General features: G+C 39.0%; 1 protein-coding gene and 1 long non-coding RNA gene across 4 annotated transcripts in view; one reads left to right on the top strand and one right to left on the bottom strand.

Moving 5' to 3' along the window:
* The window catches only part of LOC110220359 (uncharacterized), a 277,070-nt gene that overhangs the window by 184,082 nt on the left and 71,579 nt on the right, over positions 1-21,409 (bottom strand). The window contains exon 2 of one of the 2 annotated variants that reach the window (XR_013485766.1): positions 1,281-1,373. The exons of the other annotated variant lie outside the window; for it this stretch is intronic. This is a non-coding gene — a long non-coding RNA (uncharacterized LOC110220359). The remainder of the gene's footprint in view (positions 1-1,280; positions 1,374-21,409) is intronic. 2 annotated transcript variants of the gene reach the window in all.
* Positions 3,776-21,409, top strand: part of LOC110220357 (piwi-like protein 1) — a 44,921-nt gene continuing 27,287 nt past the window's right edge. The window contains exons 1-5 of one of the 2 annotated variants that reach the window (XM_021004365.2): positions 3,776-3,995; positions 6,010-6,108; positions 6,843-6,951; positions 19,274-19,399; positions 20,077-20,291. In XM_021004365.2, the coding sequence (XP_020860024.1) occupies positions 6,031-6,108; positions 6,843-6,951; positions 19,274-19,399; positions 20,077-20,291 (528 nt within the window). In that variant the 5' untranslated portion in view covers positions 3,776-3,995; positions 6,010-6,030. Of the gene's footprint in view, positions 3,996-4,479; positions 4,587-6,009; positions 6,109-6,842; positions 6,952-19,273; positions 19,400-20,076; positions 20,292-21,409 lie in introns of those variants that run through there. The other variant, XM_021004364.2, reaches the window with a different exon arrangement.

Genomic DNA, 21,409 nt, shown 5'->3' with positions numbered 1-21,409 from the left:
ACTGGTTAATTCTTTTTAAAGTAGAGAAGTAGTGAGTGCTACAGATAGTGAAATGTGTGCACTTTCAGATAAGGTCACTGTATTATTAGTTTTATTTAACTTTTACTTTGTTACAAGAGACCTCTCACAGAGTGACAGTAATCTGTAAATGTATATAATATAAAAGCAAAATACATCAATAAAACTGAAAGTGACGGGAAAAAGTTAGATAGATAGTACCCGCTCTCAAGGAGCTTACATTATAATTTAAGACAGTATACATAGGAAGGTTCAATTGTAGGATAGATGGAAAGGCCCAGGAGTCAGGAGGGCAAAGTTGTAGAGTAGACCTTTGGGAGTAATGGTCCAGGTCCCTGGCCAATGACAGATGGGAAATGAGCAGTGTTTTTGAGGGTTGGAGGAAGGTAGGCACCTCAGGGAGGGGTAGGGTTAAGGTTTAGCGTCCAGGGCTTAGTGCCAATTGGGGTCATGTCCTCTGATGCCTCTTGGCATCTAGGGAGCAGAAAGACTAGGACAGTAGCGGGGAAGAGTCCTGGTATGGAAAAACACGTAACTCCAATAGTAATGGAATCCTACAGTTAGAAACAAGGGGCGGCCATCTAGTTTAAACCCCACCCCCCAAGATAAGGAAATTGAGGATCTGGGTATTTAAGTGATTTCTCAAGGTCATACAAATCAGTGGGCATCAGACCCAGGATTTGAACCTAGATCATCTGACTGCCAGAGCCAATGTTCCTTCCATTATACCATCTGCCTCCAGAACAATTTAACAAAAATAAGCTCCTACTGCGAGCAGGAACTGTGCTAAGTGCTGAGTGGTCCTCTTAGATGACTCTATTGAGTAATTATTACCAGATGAATCCCAGGGGAGAAAAAGGGACTGTTGTTAAAATGTTAAATTCAGTATCTTCATAATAATCTTCCTGATTTTCTATTCCTTTATCATGATTCAACTGACAAGTTCACTGTGGCTGTGTGTTCGTGTATATAAGGGGATAATGTATCTAGGCCTCTTTGAGATTTTGATTGAAAGGGACTTAAACTATTGGCCAATTAGAATCAGGATTTTAATGAGGTCATCAATACAGGAACTTTTTAAAAAATCGCTATCTCTCCTTTATTTTTTACTTTTAAATTTTGAGACATTTGTATTATAAGTAATGTTTGCTTGCACCAGATTCTATAACCATCAAATTAAATCAAATCAGGAAGGAGAAATGATCCATGCAAACATTAAAAAGATATGTGAACACAAACTATTAACAGGTATTTTTACTTACAATAGAAATAAATGTTCCTGATTGAGATCACAGACCATTAGTAACATTAATAAATATCTCCATCAAAATCAGATCCTGCCTTCATGTAAATACCTATAAAAATCAGAGGAAAAGGAACTATCAACAGAGAGACATAAAATGGACAATGCTTACACTCAATTGTATATTTGTAGATTTTTTTAGTCCATGAGATTATATAGTTCAAGTTTATTTCCTGTTTCATTGCTCCATCTGTTGGCAATACTCCAGAACATCTTTTCCATATCAAAGAATACTCTCTAAAAGGGGATGGGGGAGCTTACAAACAAAAAGACGTACTTTTTCTTGCTAAGAAACAAAACCATTCCTCTCTGAAAAATCCAATTATCTGGACAAGTATTACATGTTGTACTTTTCTTTTTTCTTTCTTTTTTTTTTTGCAGGGCAATGGGGTTAAGTGACTTGCCCAGGGTCACACAGCTAGTGTTATGTGTCTGAGGCTGGATTTGAACTCAGGTCCTCCTGAATCCAGGGCTGATGCTCTATCCACTACACCACCTAGCGGACCCCACATTGTACTTTCCTTTGCCTTTGCTAATGTACAGAACTTGGTTAAACCTTAATCTGAATTCCCATAGCAGTAAGGTAGTCAGTGCTAAAGAACTGTGTAACGCCTAGGGTCTAGAGCTCAAACAAACCTTAGAGATAACCCAGTCCATCTCTTCATTTTGCTTTTAATTATAGTGTATAACAGGATATAGTTTTATCTCTATTCTGCCAATGTGTTTGTTCTGCCTCTATTATCCAGAACTTTGAAATTCTTCTCTCAAGGACAATCTCCTATCCTCTCATCTTTCCTTCCTTTTCATTCTACCTAAATGTGTTCTCCAAACTGGAGGCAGCTAGGTTGGGAAGTAGAGCCCTGGGTCTGGAGTTAAAATTTGGCCTCAGAAACTTCCTGTGTGGGCAAGTCATTTAAATCTGTTTACCTCAGTTTCCTCATCTGCAAAATGAGTTAGGGAAAGAAATCGAAAACCATTCCAGTATCTTTGCCAAGAAAATCCAAAAAGGGGTCATGAAGAGTGGGACTGAGCAAAAACAAAGTCACACAGCTTGTTAGGAGCAGAACAGAAACCTAGAGCAGTAGTGGCGGTGTTTTTCTCCACGCTGATTACTATTTCCACACCATTTCCCCCACTGAACAGAAAGAAGAGTGAATTCAGAAGAACTGGATTCTTCCCAACCCACAGCAGAACAATTCTGTTGCTACTCACAGCAAGGTAATGAACCAATACTCCTTTTTTTTTTTGGTTTTTGTTTTTCCTTTGGTGAGGCAATTGGGGTTGTGACTTGGCCAGGGTCACACAGCTAAATACTCTTCCTTTTGGAAACAACACTTTTCCATACTAACCTATTAATTGTCAATTGTGCATTTGCTGCTCTCAGCCTCCAACGAACTTGCAAATTCAAATACTACCAATGAAGCCCTACTAAGGGGCAAGCCCTTAAGAGATATCCTGAAGAATAAAGCCTTGCCGTATATTCAGGAAGCCCACAAGACCTGGAGAAAAGGGGTGGGTGCACAAGTGGGGAATTGTGTTTAGTATATATCATTAGCATTAGCAGATATTTCATAGAGCCATAGGATTTAGGGCTAGAAGGAACCTTACAAACCTTCTAGTCCAATTCCCTCATTTCACAGATGAAGAACTGAGATTCAGCAAGGTCAGCAATAATTCACATTCATGGTTTTTCGGAGGAGGGGAGGAAGAGGGTGGAAGCAGGTACACAGGTCCCTTTCGGTGGTTAACATTAAGGACATTGACAAGAGTTGCACAGGATAGGAAGGCATGAATGTATTGCTATCTTCGATGTTGGAAAGGACGTCCAAGTTGTTGAGATCACAAGAGCCAGTTAAGGCTTATTTACAAAGGGCTGTCTTCACAAGCCCATGTGGCAGGCTTTATTATTCACATTTTACAGACATGGGAATTGAGGCTGGAAAATAGTTGTCAGATTTTGAATCCAGATTTTCTGAGTAAGAGGCTTGTTCTCTGAATACTATACTTAAACTACTACTATACTATACTATTACACTTATCACTATATTACTGCCAACATGCGGTAGGTATTTAATAAGTGATTGCCTCTCATCTAAATACAAATCGCCCAACGTGAGGGTCAAAGAGATACTAAGTGCCAGTAGGCAATCAAACTCTGGGCCTTCTGCTAGCCTATCCTAGGATTTGCACACTGAAGCTAGGTTGTTAAAGAGATTTGGGTTCAGCCCTAAAGCGCAATTGCAGTCAATTTCCCAGGTGCAAGTGTTCCCTTGGAAAAAGTCCGCCAAGTCAGGCACTAGGCACCTAGCCGACTGACCCCCGAGCAGACGACGGCGGGCTCCAACAGAAAGCCTCTCGTAACCTGGGGAGGATGAGTTCTTCCTGCCCCTCCCCACCACGTGCCCTGCGGAGGGCAGACGCCTAGCGGAGGTTCCGGGAGAAACTAGTAAGCTTTTCCCGTGTCTCCAGAAGTTGCACAGACCTGGTCAGAAGCTGCCCGTTTTTCCTGGCGAGACCCCGGAGCCTCCTCAGTCTCTGCACCCCAGAGGGCTTTTAAACCCCGTCTGGCCATGGATAGCCTCGACTCGATGGGATTTTCAGGTCTCGGTGGGATCGGATCACACCTGCCCGTCACTGACAAGGGTCGACCACTATCTTCCCTTACCGAGATGAGGTGAGCTCTCTTCTAACTTACAGATGTCCGAATAGCCCAACTCTGCCCTGACCGAAATAGAGCCCTTGGTCAATTTATTCCTGGACTTGCCCCGAGCTCCAAGCAGGCTCTAAAGGATGCTCGCAGACCTTACGTACCCCTGGGCAACCAATGGGGCCGAAGTGTCCGCGGGATTGGTGGGCGGGGCTGGGCGATGGCCTCGGGCTTTCGCCACGTGCTTTTAATGCCACTGGTCTTCATTAGAGTTTCAGACCCTTCCGCCCAGAAAAGGAGACCCATGGCCTCCCTTCCACTCTCTGCACGGTAGGTTAAGTTCTGGAGCCCGAGAACTGGCTTACAGTGTAGGAGTCACTAGGGAGATTTTACCAAGGGAAGACTGGGGAAGTGGGCCATTGAGTTCCGGGGAGTGGGAGGCTGGAAACTGGCTGCGGAGGGATCGCGCTGACCGCTGGCTAGCGATTATAAACCATAACCGTTGGGGCTCGGGGGGAAGTCAGCCGTTGTTGCTCCAGTACTGCGTGAGTGTTTGGGGTCAGGTGGAGTCCAAGGTGGAAGGCGATTGAGGAGTGTTGTGGAGAGGGACCTCTGCTGGTGAGAATGGTTTGCTGCTTATGGTAATGCCCCAGTAACGGGGCTTCTTGGAGAGGGAAGTCGCGAGGGGGCTGGGTCGCCCCCACTGTTGTAACAGAGCCATTTGGGAAGGTATTGAGAAAGGGATGGACTCTGGAAAGCCTCGAGCCCTGAAGTCGAAGCAATTTAGGGGCAGACATTTCTTCGCAAACATGGGAAAGGAGGGCTGCTTAACTGAAACAGAGGGTTATTGTTTGTTGCTATTGATTTTTATAACCCCAGCAAAGTAGAGACTGGACATCTTTGCTTCCCCAAAGATCTTGACTTAGTTTTCACTGTCTGAATGCTGGTCTCCATGCACTCTCTCCAGGAGATGCAAAAGAAGGGTTTTTATTGGCGCAGCTGATGTCTTTTCAGCAGGGATTAGGAATGGTGATCTTTCCCCACCTGGCTAAACAGATAAGGTGTTTGTTATCCGCGTTCCAACCTATTCTCTTAACCCAGTCTTGCAAAGCCCTCCTTGATTTGAGTAAGTTACACTGTAAGTTTTTAAAATGCTCAGTTTGCACTAGGCCAAACAGTGACCTCTGTACCATGTTGTTTTCTAACGATTTGATGTGCTTTTGCCCAATGAAACGATTTAAGTGTAAAACCATTTTAAGACAACCCTGGATTGATGACACAGGAATGAACTTCGGAACTGGAAATTATGGTAACCAATATGTAAATCACTTTTTAAAGTTCATATGCTTTTTTTTTCCTTCCAGAATACACATGGACTTGAGGTAAATAGCCCAAGAAAAATCCCCCAGACTTTTATTACACAAAACATAATGTACTTTAGGTCAAAAAAGATAGCTGAAATACAAGCACTGAGATCTCCCTTTCTCTCTTCCTGTTTAATAAACTGACTTAATCCCCCCTCTCCCCAAATCACCTAGAAGCCAAATCTCAGGTTAAAATTAAGCTTTTGTATAGATTTAACATCTAGAGTAGTCATTTTTGGTAACATTGGCAGGGAAAACTCCAAAACACAGCTTTCCTTCAACTAGATATACTCCATGGAGGGATAGTTGGAAAAATGGAAAAGTATGTATTGATAATGAGATCTTGGTTTAAGAGAAATGTTAGTATGTTGAAATCAATGACAAGGGCAGAATTCTGTTTGAAAAACTAAAGAATTAAAATTTATCAGTTATAGTAAAGAATCATGTTGTAAATTTAGTTTGAAAAACGTTTTTCATTCTTAGGGTAAGTTTTCCAATGCACAGTTTCATGCTTGGGCACTAAGGAAAAATTTAGAGCACTTAAATCAACCTACCGTATTTTTTTGTTTAGAAATTTTAATTTTGGGGAAGCTTATTTTGACAAAATTTTTCAAATACAGAGATAAGTAGAGGTCAAGGAAAATCAAATTGAACTTAGAACATCTTGCACATTTCAGATTTACTGGATTTCAGAAAAAATGAGTGGACGTGCTCGAGCCAGAGCAAGAGGAAGGGCACGAGGTCAGGAGACATCGCAGCTTGTAGGACCCGTTGCAGTAAGTGTGTTCTTCAGTTATTTAGGGAAGACGCTAACCTCATTATTGAAGGTCAGGTTAATCAAATATTAATTGATGAATTAGTAGTCTGTTGAAAATGACTGAAAACTTTGCTATATAAGGGAGGCATATGCGGAAGATATAAAGGATTAAGGTGCTATATCTTACAGTAGTTATAGCTTATCCTATCCTATCTAATAGTTAGGACTGAAGGAGTGGAAACAGCCTTGGACTTGCAGCCAAAAGAGATCAGGTTTTGACAATGGCTTTGGAACAGTGGGCAAAGACCTTGACCTCTAGTTCCTCTGCAAAATAAAAAGAGCAATACCTGTAGTAGCTACCTCATGGGATGTATGTAGGATGAGGTGCAAATGAGAGTGTATGTAAATAAAGCCCTGAAAATACAAATGTCATCTATCCTTGAGGACCTTGTAATCTTCTAGACATTTTTTTCCCATCCCGTTGCCCCAAATTGATTTGTCATGAAATCCAAAAGCATTTTTAAAAGGCTTTTTATAACTTTGGACCAGTGTAATGACTTTTCTTTTGGGAGTCAGCCTTTTTAGTGGGAATAGGATATTTGCTTATTTGGAAGAAAAAAAGATAGCTTAATTTGAAAGACTTATTTAAAATAAATTACGGTACTTAACTGTACACTTCTGTCCCCTTACTTGAATGTGTAAGTTATGCTTTTAATTGCTCCCCTTCCCTTCAACGACAAAAAAACCTCACAGAGTCAGCAACCTGGATATTTGAAGCCGAGACCTCAGCAGCCAGCCTCTGAAGGTGACCTTGTTGGGCGTGGACGACAGAGAGGAGCACTAGGAGCAACGAAATCTCAAGGTGAAAGGAGCATAGAAGGGACAGTTAGTTTTCTTGTTACAGTTCTATGCTGGTAACAGTTATAAGTAGAAACTCTAGGTCACAAATCCCTGACCGTCACATCTGGAGCAGATTCTTTAAGTATATTTGGTTGATTTCAAAGCTCTTTGCTGTTATACACCGTCTGCCCTAGAAAGGTAGCTTAACTTTCCAGTAGTGAGAAGACAGCTATAAGCTAATTTTCCTATATCCAGATATGGATTATACTGTTATTCTATAAGCAATTATTAAGTACCAAGTACGTTCCAGACAATTGTGCTAAGGATATAAAGAAAAATGAAAGTCATATTCTATTGGAAGAAACAACATGTTTTTGTATAACTAAATCTATATGGTGGTTTTTAGAGAGGGCACTAAGCAGCTGGAGGGATTAGAATAGGCCTCTTGTAGAAGTAGCACGTGCACAGCGCATTAAAGAGAGTGAGGGATTCAGTGAAGTGGCGGGTGTGGAGAAAATGCATTCCAGGGATTGTAGAAAGTCTGTGCAATCATGGAGAAGGGAGATGGAATGTTGTACACCAGGTCAGTTTCTCTATACTGAGGGTTCATGAAGGGAAACTGTGTAATGAATTTGGAAGATAGGCTGGATCCAGATGGTGAAGGGCCTTAAATGCCAAAATAGGAATGGATGAATGTTACCTCTCCCTCCCCTCCCTCCCCTCCCCTCCCTTCCCCTCCCCTCCTCTGTGTGCTAAGGTGCTGGGATACAAAGAAAGGCAAAAGATAGTGCCTACTCACCAGGAGCTTACAGTCTAATAGGGGAGACCTGTGAACTACTAAGTACAAACAAGCTATAGAGAGGACATAGAAGGAAGGCACTAAAATTAAGGAGAATCAGGAAAAGCTTCCTAAAGAAGTTTGAATTTTCGCTAGGACTTAAAGGAAGCAAGGAGGTGGAGATGAGGAGGGAGAGTTCCAGGAATGAGGGACAACCAATGAAAATACCCAGAGTAGGAGCATCTAGTGTGAGGAACAGCCAGGAGATTAGTGTCACTGGATTGTAAAGTATGTGGAAGGGAGGAAGTATAAGGTGTTAAAAGGTGAGTGAAGGAGGGAGGCATGTTTTGAAAGTCTTTGATATCAAACAGGATTTATATTTGATTCTGGAGGTGATGGGAGCAGGAAGAGTGACATTCCATCTCTCTTTTCTCAGTCCTTTTGATCTTGTTTCTTCACCATTACACTAAAACTGTTCTTTCCAAGTTTACCAGTGACCTCAATTGCTAAATCTGATGGTCTTTTCCTATCATAACCATAACATCTTTGCAGATTCCTCTGGTACAGGGGTTCTTAATAAATTAGTTTTCATCATGAGCTTTTTTTCTTGATCATTCTGTCTTGTACTCACTGAGATTTGACACCCTCCTGGTAACATAGCTTTCTTTGGCCACCTTTTCTAGCACTGGCTGAACTTCCACAAACATCCCCCAGCTCACTGGGAGCTGGGACACTCCTTGTTCCTCACTGTCACTTACACACATTCTTTCTACACCATCACTCAATAATCTCCCTTGAGTTTCGTTCAATCCATATTAATCACCTAATGAAGACACTAATGAATATTGTCTACTGACCTCTAGAACACTGACTGCCCTTCCTTTCTCAGTGAGTTCAGTGCCTAGATCCCAGTCTGTTTCTCCTTTCCAACTCCTGCCCTCATACTAGGAGATTTCAACATATGTATTGATACACAATTAAACACCCCAGTGTGCTCATTTCCCATGACCTACTTCTCTACCCCACCTTAGAGGGGGAGCTCCCTCCCCACACACAGTTATACCTTTGAACTTGCCATCACTCAAAAAAGCACCAGACCTCTTTTTTATTGGCTTTCTACCCTCTCTCAGCCTATCAATACAAAACTCTTCTTCTTACACCATGAACCCCAATCCCTTGACCCCTCAGTTCTTTTCCCAGACTATCACTCCTGCACTGGTTACACTCTCCTCCCTTATCCTTTTTGACCCTGTGGTGAACCAGTTGAAGTCCACACCATCCTCTTATCTTGAATCCTTTAGCTCTTTTTTTGTATAGCTGGTCTTCCTTCAGCCTTGCCTACTCCTACACACATGCTACTGAACAAAGCTGCCTCAGTTTCCTCATTTGTAAAATGAACAGGAGAAGGAAATGGTAAACCATTCTAATACCTTTGCCAAGAAAAATCCAAATGGGGTCAGAAAGAGCTAGACACAACTGAAACAAATGAAGTTCAGTTTCCTGCAAGAATCAATCAATAAACATTTATCAACTGCCTACTATGTGCCAGGCACTGTTCTAAGTACTGGGGATACAACAAAAGGAAAAAGATAGTCCCTACCCTCAAGGAGCTCACAGTCTAATGCGGGAAACAACTAGCAAATAAATTTATACAAATAAGCTATATACAGGATAAATTGGAAATTATGAACAGAGGGAAGGCACTAGAATTAAGAAGAATTTAAGAGATTTTGAGTTCAGTCCCTTCACAGGTGAGTAAATAGGCCCACAAAAGGTCAGTGTGTGTGGTCTCATGGTGTGGGAATATTTATTTAATATTTAATATGGCAGGTTTTAGGCAGGATGGGTCAAGCTAATGGCCTGCTTCCCATCTGCCTTCAAACGATGCTTAGATCTTGAAAAATATTAACTCTAAATGCTCCTAAAAGGTCAAAAAGGACTACTGATGACTAAATCCAGTGACTGCTTTTTTCCCCCAGTTCTCCTCCCAGTTCAGTTTTGACACTACTGAGTAAATCCTTCCTAATATATTTCGATTCTTTCTTCTCTTCTGGTTTTCCCTCCTACTTTAAAATTTGTGCGTGTATATATATATATATATATATATTTTTTTTTTCATATCACTTACATTTACCAGTGTGTCCATCCTTCTCCCACAAAGCCATCCTTTAAGACAAATAATAATAAAAAGAAACAAGAATTCAGCAAAACTAACACACATCAAAAAAAAGTCAACTTTCTGCAATATTCCACACTTACTATTAATTGGGCCCCACCCGAGAAAAGAAAGAGAGTGAGTACTTTTTCTCATCTTTTCTTCGGGGCCAAGTTTGGATACAGCTTCACAGCATTAGTTTTGAGTTATTTTACTGCTGTTCTCTCCATTACATTGCTGTGGTAATTTATGTATTACTGATTTCCTGGTTCTGGCTACTTCACTTCATATAAATCTTCCCATGTTTCTCAGCAGGAGTATGCTGGACAATGTTTAACTGGCTCTCCAGGGGAAAAAAAAAAGTAGGCACTATGTATTTTAAAGTTGAATCTTCATAATTAACGTTTATCTTCATCACTTTCTTAAGCCTAGATAAGCAACAAAATGATAAATTAAGCCATAATTTGTAATATTTGTTTATGAGAAGTAAAATGTTCACAGTAAAAATTTAGTAATCGGCTCTCATGAGCCAGGATGAACTGGCTTGAGCTCACCATTGTTTCTCTTTATTCATCATCTTAAGTCATAATGCAGTCATATTTCATCACCTTCACATACCATAATATGTTTAGCCGTTATCAAGCTGATAGGCGACTATTTTGTTTCTACTTCTTTTTCACTATGGAAAGTGCTGCTATAAGTAGTTTGGTGTAAATGGGACCTTTCTTAGAGTATATGTCCAGCAGTGGAATTTCTGGGTCAGAGGGTACTGACCTTTTAGTCACTTCTTTGGAATAATAATAGCTCTGCCAACAGTGCTTTAATGTGCCCATCTTTCTACCACCCATTCAACTTTGGTTATTCTTCTCTTTTGTCACCTTTAATAATGTGCTATGTGTGAGGCAGAACCTAAGAGATATTTTGATTGGCGTTTCTCTTATCAGTGATTTGTAGCATTCTTTCATTTGGTGGTCAATAATTTGCAATTCTTTTGAGAACTGTTTGTTCAGATCCTCTGACCACTTATCTATTGGAGATGTTACTGGAGAATTGGAGAATATATGTTAGTTGCCAGTCAGTCACTAAATATGTATTAGGCAACTACTACATACCAAGAATCATACTAAGTATTGGGGATACAAAGAGAGTTTGTAAAAGGCAGTTTCTGCTTTCAAGGAGCTTACAAGTCTAATTAGAGGCAACGTGCAAATAACAATTCAAACAACTATAAACAGGATAAATTGGAAATAATCTCCACAGGAGACATTAGAACGAAAGGGTATTGGTAAAGGCTTCCTGTTAGGTAGGATTTTAGCTAGGACTTGAAGGAAGCCAGGAGGCAGAGATGAGAAGGGAGAGCATTTGAAGAATGGAGGACAACCAGTTAAAATGCCTAGATTAGGGAAATGGAGTAGGTTGTATAACGAACACGAAGAAAGTTAGTGTCACTGGCTTGCAGAGTATGCAGGGGGAGGAATGTAGTGTGGAAGACGTGAGAAGACTGGAAAGGTAGGGGATAGGGGAAAAATTATGAATAACTTTTAAGGCCAAAAAGAGGATTTCATATTCGATCATGGAGGCAATAGAGAGCCACTGAAGTTTGAGTAGAGGAATGACATGGTCAGATTTGCATATTATTAGGAAGATAGCTCTGACAGTTTGGTGGAAGATGGACTGGAGTGGAAAGAGACTTGTAGCAGGGAAGGCAACTTGTAAACTATTTGTAATGGTCCAGGTGTGAGATGATGAAGATCTGCACTAGCATGGTGACAGTATCAGAGGAGAGTAAGGGGCACATGCAAAAGATGCTACAAAGACAAAATTGCCAGGCCTTGCTAACAGATTGGACATAAGTGGGAAAGAGAGAGGTGGTAAGTCTGGGTGAGTGGGAGAATGGTAGTACTGTAAATACTGAAGTTAGGTAGAGGAGAAGGTTTGGGGGAAAAAGATAATTCAGTTTTGGACATGCTAAGTTTCAGATGTCTACAAGACATCTAGTTTGAGATATACAATAGGCAGTTGGAGCGCAGTTCTGAAAATCAGCACAGAAATTTGGGCTGGATAAGTAAATTTGATACTCATCAGCATAAAAATGATAATTGAATTCATGGGAGATGATAAGATCATCAAATCAAATAGTATAGAGTAGCGCTTCTTAAACTGTGGGTTGCAACCCTATATGGGGTTGCATAACTGAAGGTGGGGGTCACGAAAAATTTGGCAATTGTAAAAAGCTTTTGAATGTGCAACCAGCCAAAAATTCAAAATTAAACATGTGATGAAGCTGAGGTGTTTCTGGCAGTGCTTGCCATCATGTTGCATTGTGTAACTTCACTGCAGCCTTGGTTCTGAACATATAACATGTGCACTTTGCATTGCACATGCCTTCACATCATGCAGTGCAAACGAACGCTGCCAGAAACCCCTTGGCTCAGATTCGAAACTACTGTATGTTATGAATTGCAGTGTTTTTACTGTACATATAAAAGTCATTAAAAGAATTTTGGCTTGGGATTAGGACAGAATTTCCAACAATTTCTGAAACGTCCCTAAACACACTTCTATTTTGTACTACATATTTACACAAAGCGGCATTCTCAGCATTGACGATTGTAAGATCAAAATATTGATCAACTGTGAAAAACATTGAACATGCTCTGCGTCTTACAGTATCAGATATTCTGTCAAGATTTAATTCTTTATGTAAAAAATAAATAAGTACATCCATCTCATTAGTATGCAAATTTGCTTTTGTCTTTAATAAATGGTAAAATTATATGTATACCAAAGAATTGTTTTAAAATAAATTTTTTTATGATTTAGTATCAGTAAATGTTTGATGTATATCTATTTTATATACCTATATACCTGGGGTTGTGGAAGAATTTCTTGGGCGAAAAGGGGTTGTGAGTGGAAAAAGTTTAAAAAGCCCTGGTTTGGAGGGAGAAAAGAGGACTTCCAGATAGAGAATCTTGTGGGACACCATGAAAACCCATCAAAGGAGACTGAGTTAGGTGAACCAGGATCAGGAAAATCTGGAGAAGAGAATGACTGATTGACACTGTCAAAGGCTGCAGAGAAGTCATTAAGGATGACGATTGAGAAAAAGTCATTAGATTTAACAGTTAAGAATAATTTCTGAAGAGAGTAGTTTCAGTTGAATGATGAGGTCCAAATCCAGAATGTTAGTGTGTTAAGAAGAGAATGAGAAGATAGAAAGTGGAGGCACTGATTTTGGATGGCTTCCTCCAGGAATTGAGCCACAAAAAGGCAGGAGAGAGATGGGACACTAGCTTGGAGGAATGGAGGGATCAAGTGAGAGTTTTTTGAGGTTGGAGAAGTAGGTCTGGGGAAATGACCACGTTGAGTCATGATTGGTCATTGTGTTCACTGGATCTCTGAAGTCCTTCCACAGTCGTTTTCCTTTACTTGACTGTGATTGTTGCGCAAATCAGTCTTCTGGTTTTGCTCACCTTGGTATCAGTTTGTGCAAATCTTCAAATTGCTTTGAATGCTTTATAATCATAATTTTTAACAGTAAAGCACTATTTTTACACTGTTCAGCCACTTCCCAACCTGACACTTTTAAAAGTTATTTATTGGGGGGGCGGAGTCAAGATGGCAAAGTAAAAGCAGTGATTTGCTTGAGCTCTTCCCCAGACCCCTCCAAATAACTATAAAAATGGCTCTAAACAAATTCAAAAGCAGCAGAACCCACAAAAAGACAAAGTGAAACAAATTTCCAGCCCAAGATAACCTGGATGGTTGATCAGAAAGGTATATTGTGCAGGGCTGGCAGAGAAGTGCAGTGTGGCGTGGGCATGCAGGCTGCAGCGAACCTGGAGCAGGCCTCAGAGGATTGAATCGTGGGCAACTGTAGCAGTTTCCAGACTTCTCAACCCATGAATGCCAAAGACAACTTACAAGGTTAGTGGGAAAAGTCTGTTTATGTGGTGAGAGAGAGAAGCACAGGGGCCCTGCCCCATTCCCAGAACTTGGCCTCAGGGCGGTGGCTGCCTTCTGAGCTTCTGGCCCACAGCCTGAGGGGGAATCGAGTGGCTGATCAGAGGGGGATTGCAGGGATCTGTCTGCTGATGCAGGATTCTCTTGCTTTGCCAGTGCTTGGATATGGGTCATAGTTCTGGGTGGCGGTCCTGGGGTGAGGACGAGCGCTGGCGTGGTGGAGCTTGTAGTGGCTGTGGAAAGGAAATCCTCCTCACAGTTCCAAGACAGAAAAGAATTCTTGTGGTCACTCGTAGAGCAGAGCACAGGACAGGAAAAGAGAAAACACCTCGCCCTTGATTCATGGCACCTTGGAAGAACTGAAAATTTACAGGTCCCTACAAGTATCTCTGAAAACAGCTGCATAAAACCCCTGAAGCTTGGGACAGTACATTCTCCACACTGAAAACAGACCCCTACCTTAACAAAGAGTTTATAACTTAAGTAATTGGCTGGGATCATAAACAAGCAGCGCAAAAAGAGTCAGACTATATTATCTTACTTTGGTGACAAGATCAAAACATACAACCAGAAGAAGAAGACAAAGCCAAAGCTCCTACATCCAAAGCCTCCAAGAAAAATATGAATTGGTCCCAGGCCATGGAAGAGTTCAAAAAGGATTTTGAGAAGCAAGTAAGAGTAGAGAAAAAACTGAGAGTAATGCTAAAGGAGACTCAAAAAAATACTAAAGAAAATAACCCCTTAAAAAACAGCCTAACCCAAATGGCAAAAGAGGTCCAAAAAAGCCAAAGGAGAAGAAAGCCCTAAAAAGCAAAATTGGCCACATTTGAAAAGGAAGTCCAAAAACTTACTGAAGAAAATACTTCTTTAAAAAGTAGAATGAAGCATTTGGAAGCTAGCAACTATATGAGAAATCAAGGCACTGTAAAACTAATCCAAAAGAATGAAAAAAATAGAGGAGAATGTGAAATATCTCACTGGAAAAACAACTGACCTAGAAAACAGATCCAGGAGAGAGAACTTAAAAATTACTGGACTATCTGAAAGTCTTGGTCAAAAAAAGAGCCTAGACATCATCTTTCAAGAAATTATCAAGGAAAACTGCCCTGATATTTTAGAGCCAGTGGAGGGGAAATGGGGGAAGGTGAGAGGGAATGTATGAATCTTATTCTCATAGGATTTGGCTTAAGGAGGGAATAACATACACAATGGGGTATGGAAATCTATCTTACCCTACAGGAAAATAAGAGGAGAAGGGGACAAGAAAGCAGGGGGTTGATAGAGGGGAAGGCAGATTAGGGGAGGGGATAATCAGAAGCAAACACTTCTGAGGAGGGACAGGGTCAAAAGAATAGAATAAATGGGGGGTAGCTAGGATGAAGGGAAATATACTTAGTTTTTGACATGACTACTGTGGAAGTGTTTTGTATGGCTACACATCTATAATCTGTATCAAGATGCTTACCTTTTCAATGAGGGTGGGTAGGGAGGGAGGAAAGGAGAAAATTTGTAACCCAAAGTTTTAAAAACACATGTTAAAATTTAAAAAAAATACTAAAAAAACCCCCCCATCATTGAAAGAAAGAAGGGAGAAATGCCAGGAAGAAGGCACACTGAAACAGTGTCAGAAGTTACATCTAAAAGTTATTTATTACAACAATAGGTGTTTCAGTAAGTATTTTTGTACAGATGTATACTTTCCCTCTCTTTGTCCTCTTTAGAGGTATATGCATAATAGTGATATTGCAAGTCAGAGGATTTGTTTAGCTTAGTGACAATTCAGAGTGGTATCAACTGTGGATTAATGTGGATGTCCTCTCTAGCCTGTCCTAACAATAGCCATTTTCCTTTTTTTGTCATCTGTGCAAATCTGATGGGTGTGAAGTGTAGAACCACAGAAATTATTATAATGTATACTTCTATTACTGTTGATTTGGAGCACTTTTTCATAAGTTAGTTGATAGCTTGCTTTTAAAATAAATGGAAAGTGGCTGTTCTAAACCACTTAACCTATTGAAGAATGGTGCTTATTCTTAAATATATTTGTCATATATTCCTTATATATTTTGGATACATATATAATACTATGATATATAATTATTTATTTATAAATAAATATATTCCTTATATTTGTTGGATATCCAGATGTATATGAGAAATTTTCTCTGAAGATTTTCCCTTCTAATTTTTTTGCGTATACAACAGTTTTAATATTTTATGTAATAATTGCCTATTTTATCTTCTGTGATGATCACCTTTGTCACTTTTTAGCTAAGAATCCCCACCTCAAGACATAGTCACAAAGTATCTCCTTTCATTTAGAATTTATTATAATATAAAATGTTGGCTGAAACCTAATTTCTGCCAGATCACTGCAGTTTTCCTAGCAGTTTTTGTCAAATCTGGGAGTTTTTAACCCTAAAAGTTGATTTCCTTGGGTTTATTGAACACTGGGTCATGTTTATCTAATCTGTTCAATTGATTAACTTTTCTATTCTTAACAATACCAAAAAAATTTAATTACTGCTTTATAGTGTGCGTGTATTATTATATATAGTAAGAAATGGTTTCGCTAGGTCCATTTACTTCCTTCAACCCCTCCCCCCCATTATTTCCCTTGATGTGCTTGACTTTTTTGTTATTCTAGATAAATTTTGTTACTTATAAAGTCATCTCTTGTTAGCATTTTCTTCTGAACCTTTGATGTGGGTTTCTCAGTGATCTCTCCTTGTCCATGTCATTTCCTTCAGACCTATTCAGATTATTCCCCAATCCTGAGCTCCTTGCCTATAGCTTATACCTCTAAGTCAAATTGTATTACATTACATTGCCTCCGGAGTCAACTTTATTTCCCTGAAGTCGTCAGAAAATTAGTGTCCTGACTAGAAGTCCCTGGGCATTATGGGTGGTGACAATGAAGATTTTTGAGCAGTGTGTTAAGAGCAAGTTTATGTACAAAGAAAGGAAGCTTGCTGTGGCAGCATTATGAAGGATGGATTGATGGTAAGGGAGAAAGTAGAGGTGAGAAAACTCATTAAGAGGTGTATCTACAGATGGTTGGTAAAAGAGGGCCAATATGCAAAGGTTTTGTACAATTTAGTTACTTGTAGGTGATAAGATTAAAAAAAACTGTTAATAGCTTAGCTATAAGGCAGGGGAAAAAATAGAGTCTAAAAATTTTTGAACTTGGGAAACTAGGTGAAAGAACTGCTCATAGAAAAAATTCAGTCAGGAAGATTCATAGGGTTGTTTTGTTTGGGGGAAGAGAAGTTGGAGAATAGAATGTTTAATATATAATTTGACTTTTAGGCACTGGTTGAACATGGCAAGTCATTTAAACCTCTCTGTGCCCCCAGGATACTCTCTGAATTGTAGAAGAGTTGTTAGTCTGCTTTGGTAGAGTGAGTTACATCATTGGGAGTTTCCTGTACAGAGCCATATCATAGCAGACATATAAGGAATTCTGTTCCTTGCTCATGAATAGAAAGGTAAATGATCTGTATATACATAAGGAATACAAAGAAAGAGCTAGCGATGACCTAACTTGGTTTCAAGAAATTGGCTTCATTCAGTGAAAACAGTGCTTTTTCAGTTAGGAAGAGGAGTTTAATCTCAGTTCAGCAACTTAATTTGCCTCTTGCCTGGGCAACTGTAACAGCTTCTTACCTCCCTAACATGAGCCTGTCTAGTTTCCAAACTATCTTTCACATTCATATTATTCCCTCTAAGATCCCCTAATGTCTACAGACCAAAAAAATATATATGTGTCATTTTATTAAATCCTTTCATAATCTAGTCCTAGCTTAGCTCTGTAGCTTTATTTAATATGTTTCTCTTTCAAACACCATATTTCAGCCATATTGGACTACTAGCTTATTCTCCAAATGGACATATCCTTCTACTTCCAAACATTTACGCAGGCTGTCCCCCATACTTGGCATGTATTCCTCTAAATCTGTCTTTAAATGAGACATAAAGGAAGAAGATTCTTAGGTGCTGCCTCCTCAGTGAAACCTGATTCCCGATCTCTCCTTTGCCCTCATACCCTCATCAGATTCCCCTTGTATTAATTTATCTCACTTGTAATATATGCTTATCTGTGTATATCATATTCTCCTTTGCTCTTCCTCAATATGGAATTTAAGATTTTAAGCACAGGGACTATATTACTTTATTTTTGTATCCCCAATGCCTCGCACATTGTAATCCCTTACTAAATGTTTGGATTGAATGAAACAGTATTGTATATGTAACTGAATCATAGTGGGAAGGGGAGAGAAAGATGGTGGGTATAAGGAGACTGTGGTATATTAACAGCATTGAAGTGACATAAATAGTATTATCGAGGGTTAAAGGAGGTAGACTTTTCATGTATTTGAAAGATGACAGATAGCTGGAGTGTTGCATTATTACCTGTGGAATGTTAAGCACAGAAAATCACCATGTTTGTTACATCCTATAATGAGGTACAAAAATGCCCTTGTTGAGAGTGTAAGTCCATAGAATTGTTGTATATGGCCACGAGCAGCTATGAGCAATGGTTTTGATTTTTGCCAAGCATGTTTACATTAGGCCCCTTTCCCATCCAATGGCAAATAGTTTTAAGAAGGTAAAGAAATGAGACCCATAAAGAATATTCTTTTTTTATATGAAAAACATTAATTAAATTGAATCTTCCCAATCTCTAAATTAAAACACAACCTTGCCTGTAGCACTTGTTAATGTTTTACCCACATGACTATTAGTTTTTAAACTAGGATTGGTCTGATAGCACAAATTTGAAATAAAAGTTCAATCTAGGAGAAAACTAGAAAATGCCCATTTAAAAAGTTTTAAGCACAGCACATGAGGCCTTGTCAGTTATCTGGTGGTAAAAAAAAAAAGTGAAGAATTATCTTTATTCATAAATCTTTACACTTATTTGGGGAGAAGTTACTTGACAAAGATATTGGGCACATACTGAACAAATTTCCATTCAAACTCACCACTGTTATACATTCCCTCTAAAGGAACAAAGCAATAACAGCAGAAGTTTTGATACCTTTAAAGTGTTACCTTGGCTTTTTGGCTTTCTACTACTTAGAAAACTGCTGTTCAGTGCTATCATTGTAATAAATGTTTTAGTGTATAATAAGGAAAATAATATAATTTAGACTAGAAAACAAAAATTGTAAAGGTCTTCAGAGATGGTATCTTGATATTACACATTTCTGAAGTCATGTCTTCTAAAGATTGAGAAATTCTTAAGGTTTTATTTTTATTTTATTGATTATTTTGCCAGCAGATAACTGGAGCAGTGTTGATAAAGACCAGCTGTATATTGCTCTGAGTATTTCAGCTGCTTTCAGGGATCTGTTTTAATAGCATTAGAGAAATTAATGTATTTCCTTACTTCTATTTGGGTGGCTTTATTACTAATGTATAATTTTATTTTTCAAAATCATTAAGAGCTTCAGATTTCAGTGGGATTCCAGGAGCTATCTTTGGGGGAGAGAGGAGGCCGTCGAAGAGATTTCCATGACCTTGGGGTGAATACCAGACAGAATTTAGAACATGTTAAAGAGTCAAAAACAGGTATGTCAGCTTTAAGGAATGTCCTTTTAGAAGGCTGCATCAAGTCTGTTAAGGTACACACAAGTTCAGAAAGGATCTATTAAATAATAAATGTGACTATAAAATTGTAGTATCCCATTTTTCTCTCTTCCATTTGCAATTTGATATTATATGCATTGCAAAGCAGACAAGATGGTATGAAGGTTCTTGGTTTGCCATTTTTATATTTATTTATTTTTTTTCTCTTACCCTATTTGTCCTGGGGAAAAACAAACAAGAATTCTCACATCTTGTTTTGAAATAAACATGTCAAATCGCATCTCATGATTATGAGAGATTGTTAAAAATTCTTTGCTTTGCCATTGGTTGTTTCTAATACTATATGAAATTAGTGGGCCATTGGCTAGATCTTTCACTATAGTGAGATTATTTGGCAAGTATATGTGTTAATAATATTACACTTTTGAGTAGGCTTAATTGCTTAGGGAGTAAATTTCTGTATCTGCTTAATAAATAAATGGATAAATGGATGAGGTAGTTGTCTTTAAAGAGTTGGATATATCTGAGACTATACTCTTGGTTTTTTTGCCTATTTTAAATAAAATGATCTACTTAGATTTTTATTTGAAATGTGTTTCAGGCAAGAATGAGCACTTTAAAAATTTCATAATTGGATAACCTGTTGCTCTATTTTTCAGGTTCTTCAGGCATTGTAGTAAGATTAAGCACAAACCACTTTCGACTGACATCTCGTCCCCAGTGGGCTTTGTATCAGTATCATGTTGGCTATAACCCACAAATGGAAGCCAGAAGACTCCGTTCAGCTTTACTTTTTCAACATGAAGAACTAATAGGAAGGTGTCATGCTTTTGATGGAACAATATTATTTCTACCCAAAAGACTACAAAATAAGGTTGTGATATTTTTAATGCTTTTTGATATCAAAAACACTTTTTTTAAAGTTAGGGGAAATCACTAGTTGTGATGCTGGGTAATTCAGAATATTATATCAGTTTAAGAGAATACCGAAAGGATCCCATAATGGAAATTTGGAATTAAAGGCAAAGTCCTAACTTTTTTTAAAATCCATCTTGTGATATTGATATATAGGGAACTCTTAATTAAGGATCTCTTTCTACCAATGCAGATCAGCAACCTTTCTGCAACTTATAATCTTAAAGAGTTGCCCAGGAGGTCAAGTAAGTTCTCTAATTATAATTTTCAGATATTAAAATTGAATTGTAATACAAACTTACCATTATTTTGGATTTTTTAAAGGCATAAAATTTATAGTGCCAAAACGCCATTATTGATATTAGGGTTACACATTTGATGTCATTCTTTGTTAACACTATGTTGAAGTACTACGTAAATGGGAATATTTGGGAGTTTATAGATCATGTCCTTTTACATGAAAGCATGATTTAAAAAAAGGCAACTCCAAAAAAAGAAAATCTAAGAGAACAGTTCTTTAATATTATGCTGTGAGACTTTGTTTCCTTTTCAAAAATTAACTATTAATAGAAGTCTTTCTAATGCCTTGCCATCCTGTCTTCAGCCTGGGTTGTCCCAAAATCCATCCAGGATGTTTGGACTGCAGGAAAAGCTGCCATCATCAGGGGCATCCTACTTTCTTGCCACTTCTTTTGCTCTTACTGTTTGACTTCACAGGGCTTGGATAAATTGAGAGTCAAGAATTCAGTTCCTTTTGATGAAACAGAGGACCACCAGGCTTTGCCCATCTTCCCCGCCATTGCCTTTTAAGATACTCAATCTGCCTTCTAGGCCCCCAGCATTTCACCTTAACTACCTATGTAATCTAAGAACCTTGGGGCCTTGCCTCTGCCCCATCATTTTATCCTTTGGATTTGTGGGCCTTTGTATCATGTGCTATTCTCCTCCCCACCTCACCCCCTAAATTAGATTTTGGATTCCTGGATAGCTGGAACTGTCTTTTACTGTTTGCATTCCCAGTACTCAAGTATTAGTCTAAGCATATTCTAAACACAGTATTTGGTGCACATAGTGAGT

Source organism: Phascolarctos cinereus, unplaced genomic scaffold (assembly GCF_003287225.1).
Source record: "Phascolarctos cinereus isolate Bilbo 61053 unplaced genomic scaffold, phaCin_HiC Scaffold_4;HRSCAF=312, whole genome shotgun sequence".
Lineage (NCBI taxonomy): Eukaryota > Metazoa > Chordata > Mammalia > Diprotodontia > Phascolarctidae > Phascolarctos > Phascolarctos cinereus.
This window is presented reverse-complemented; position numbering and strand designations above follow the sequence as displayed.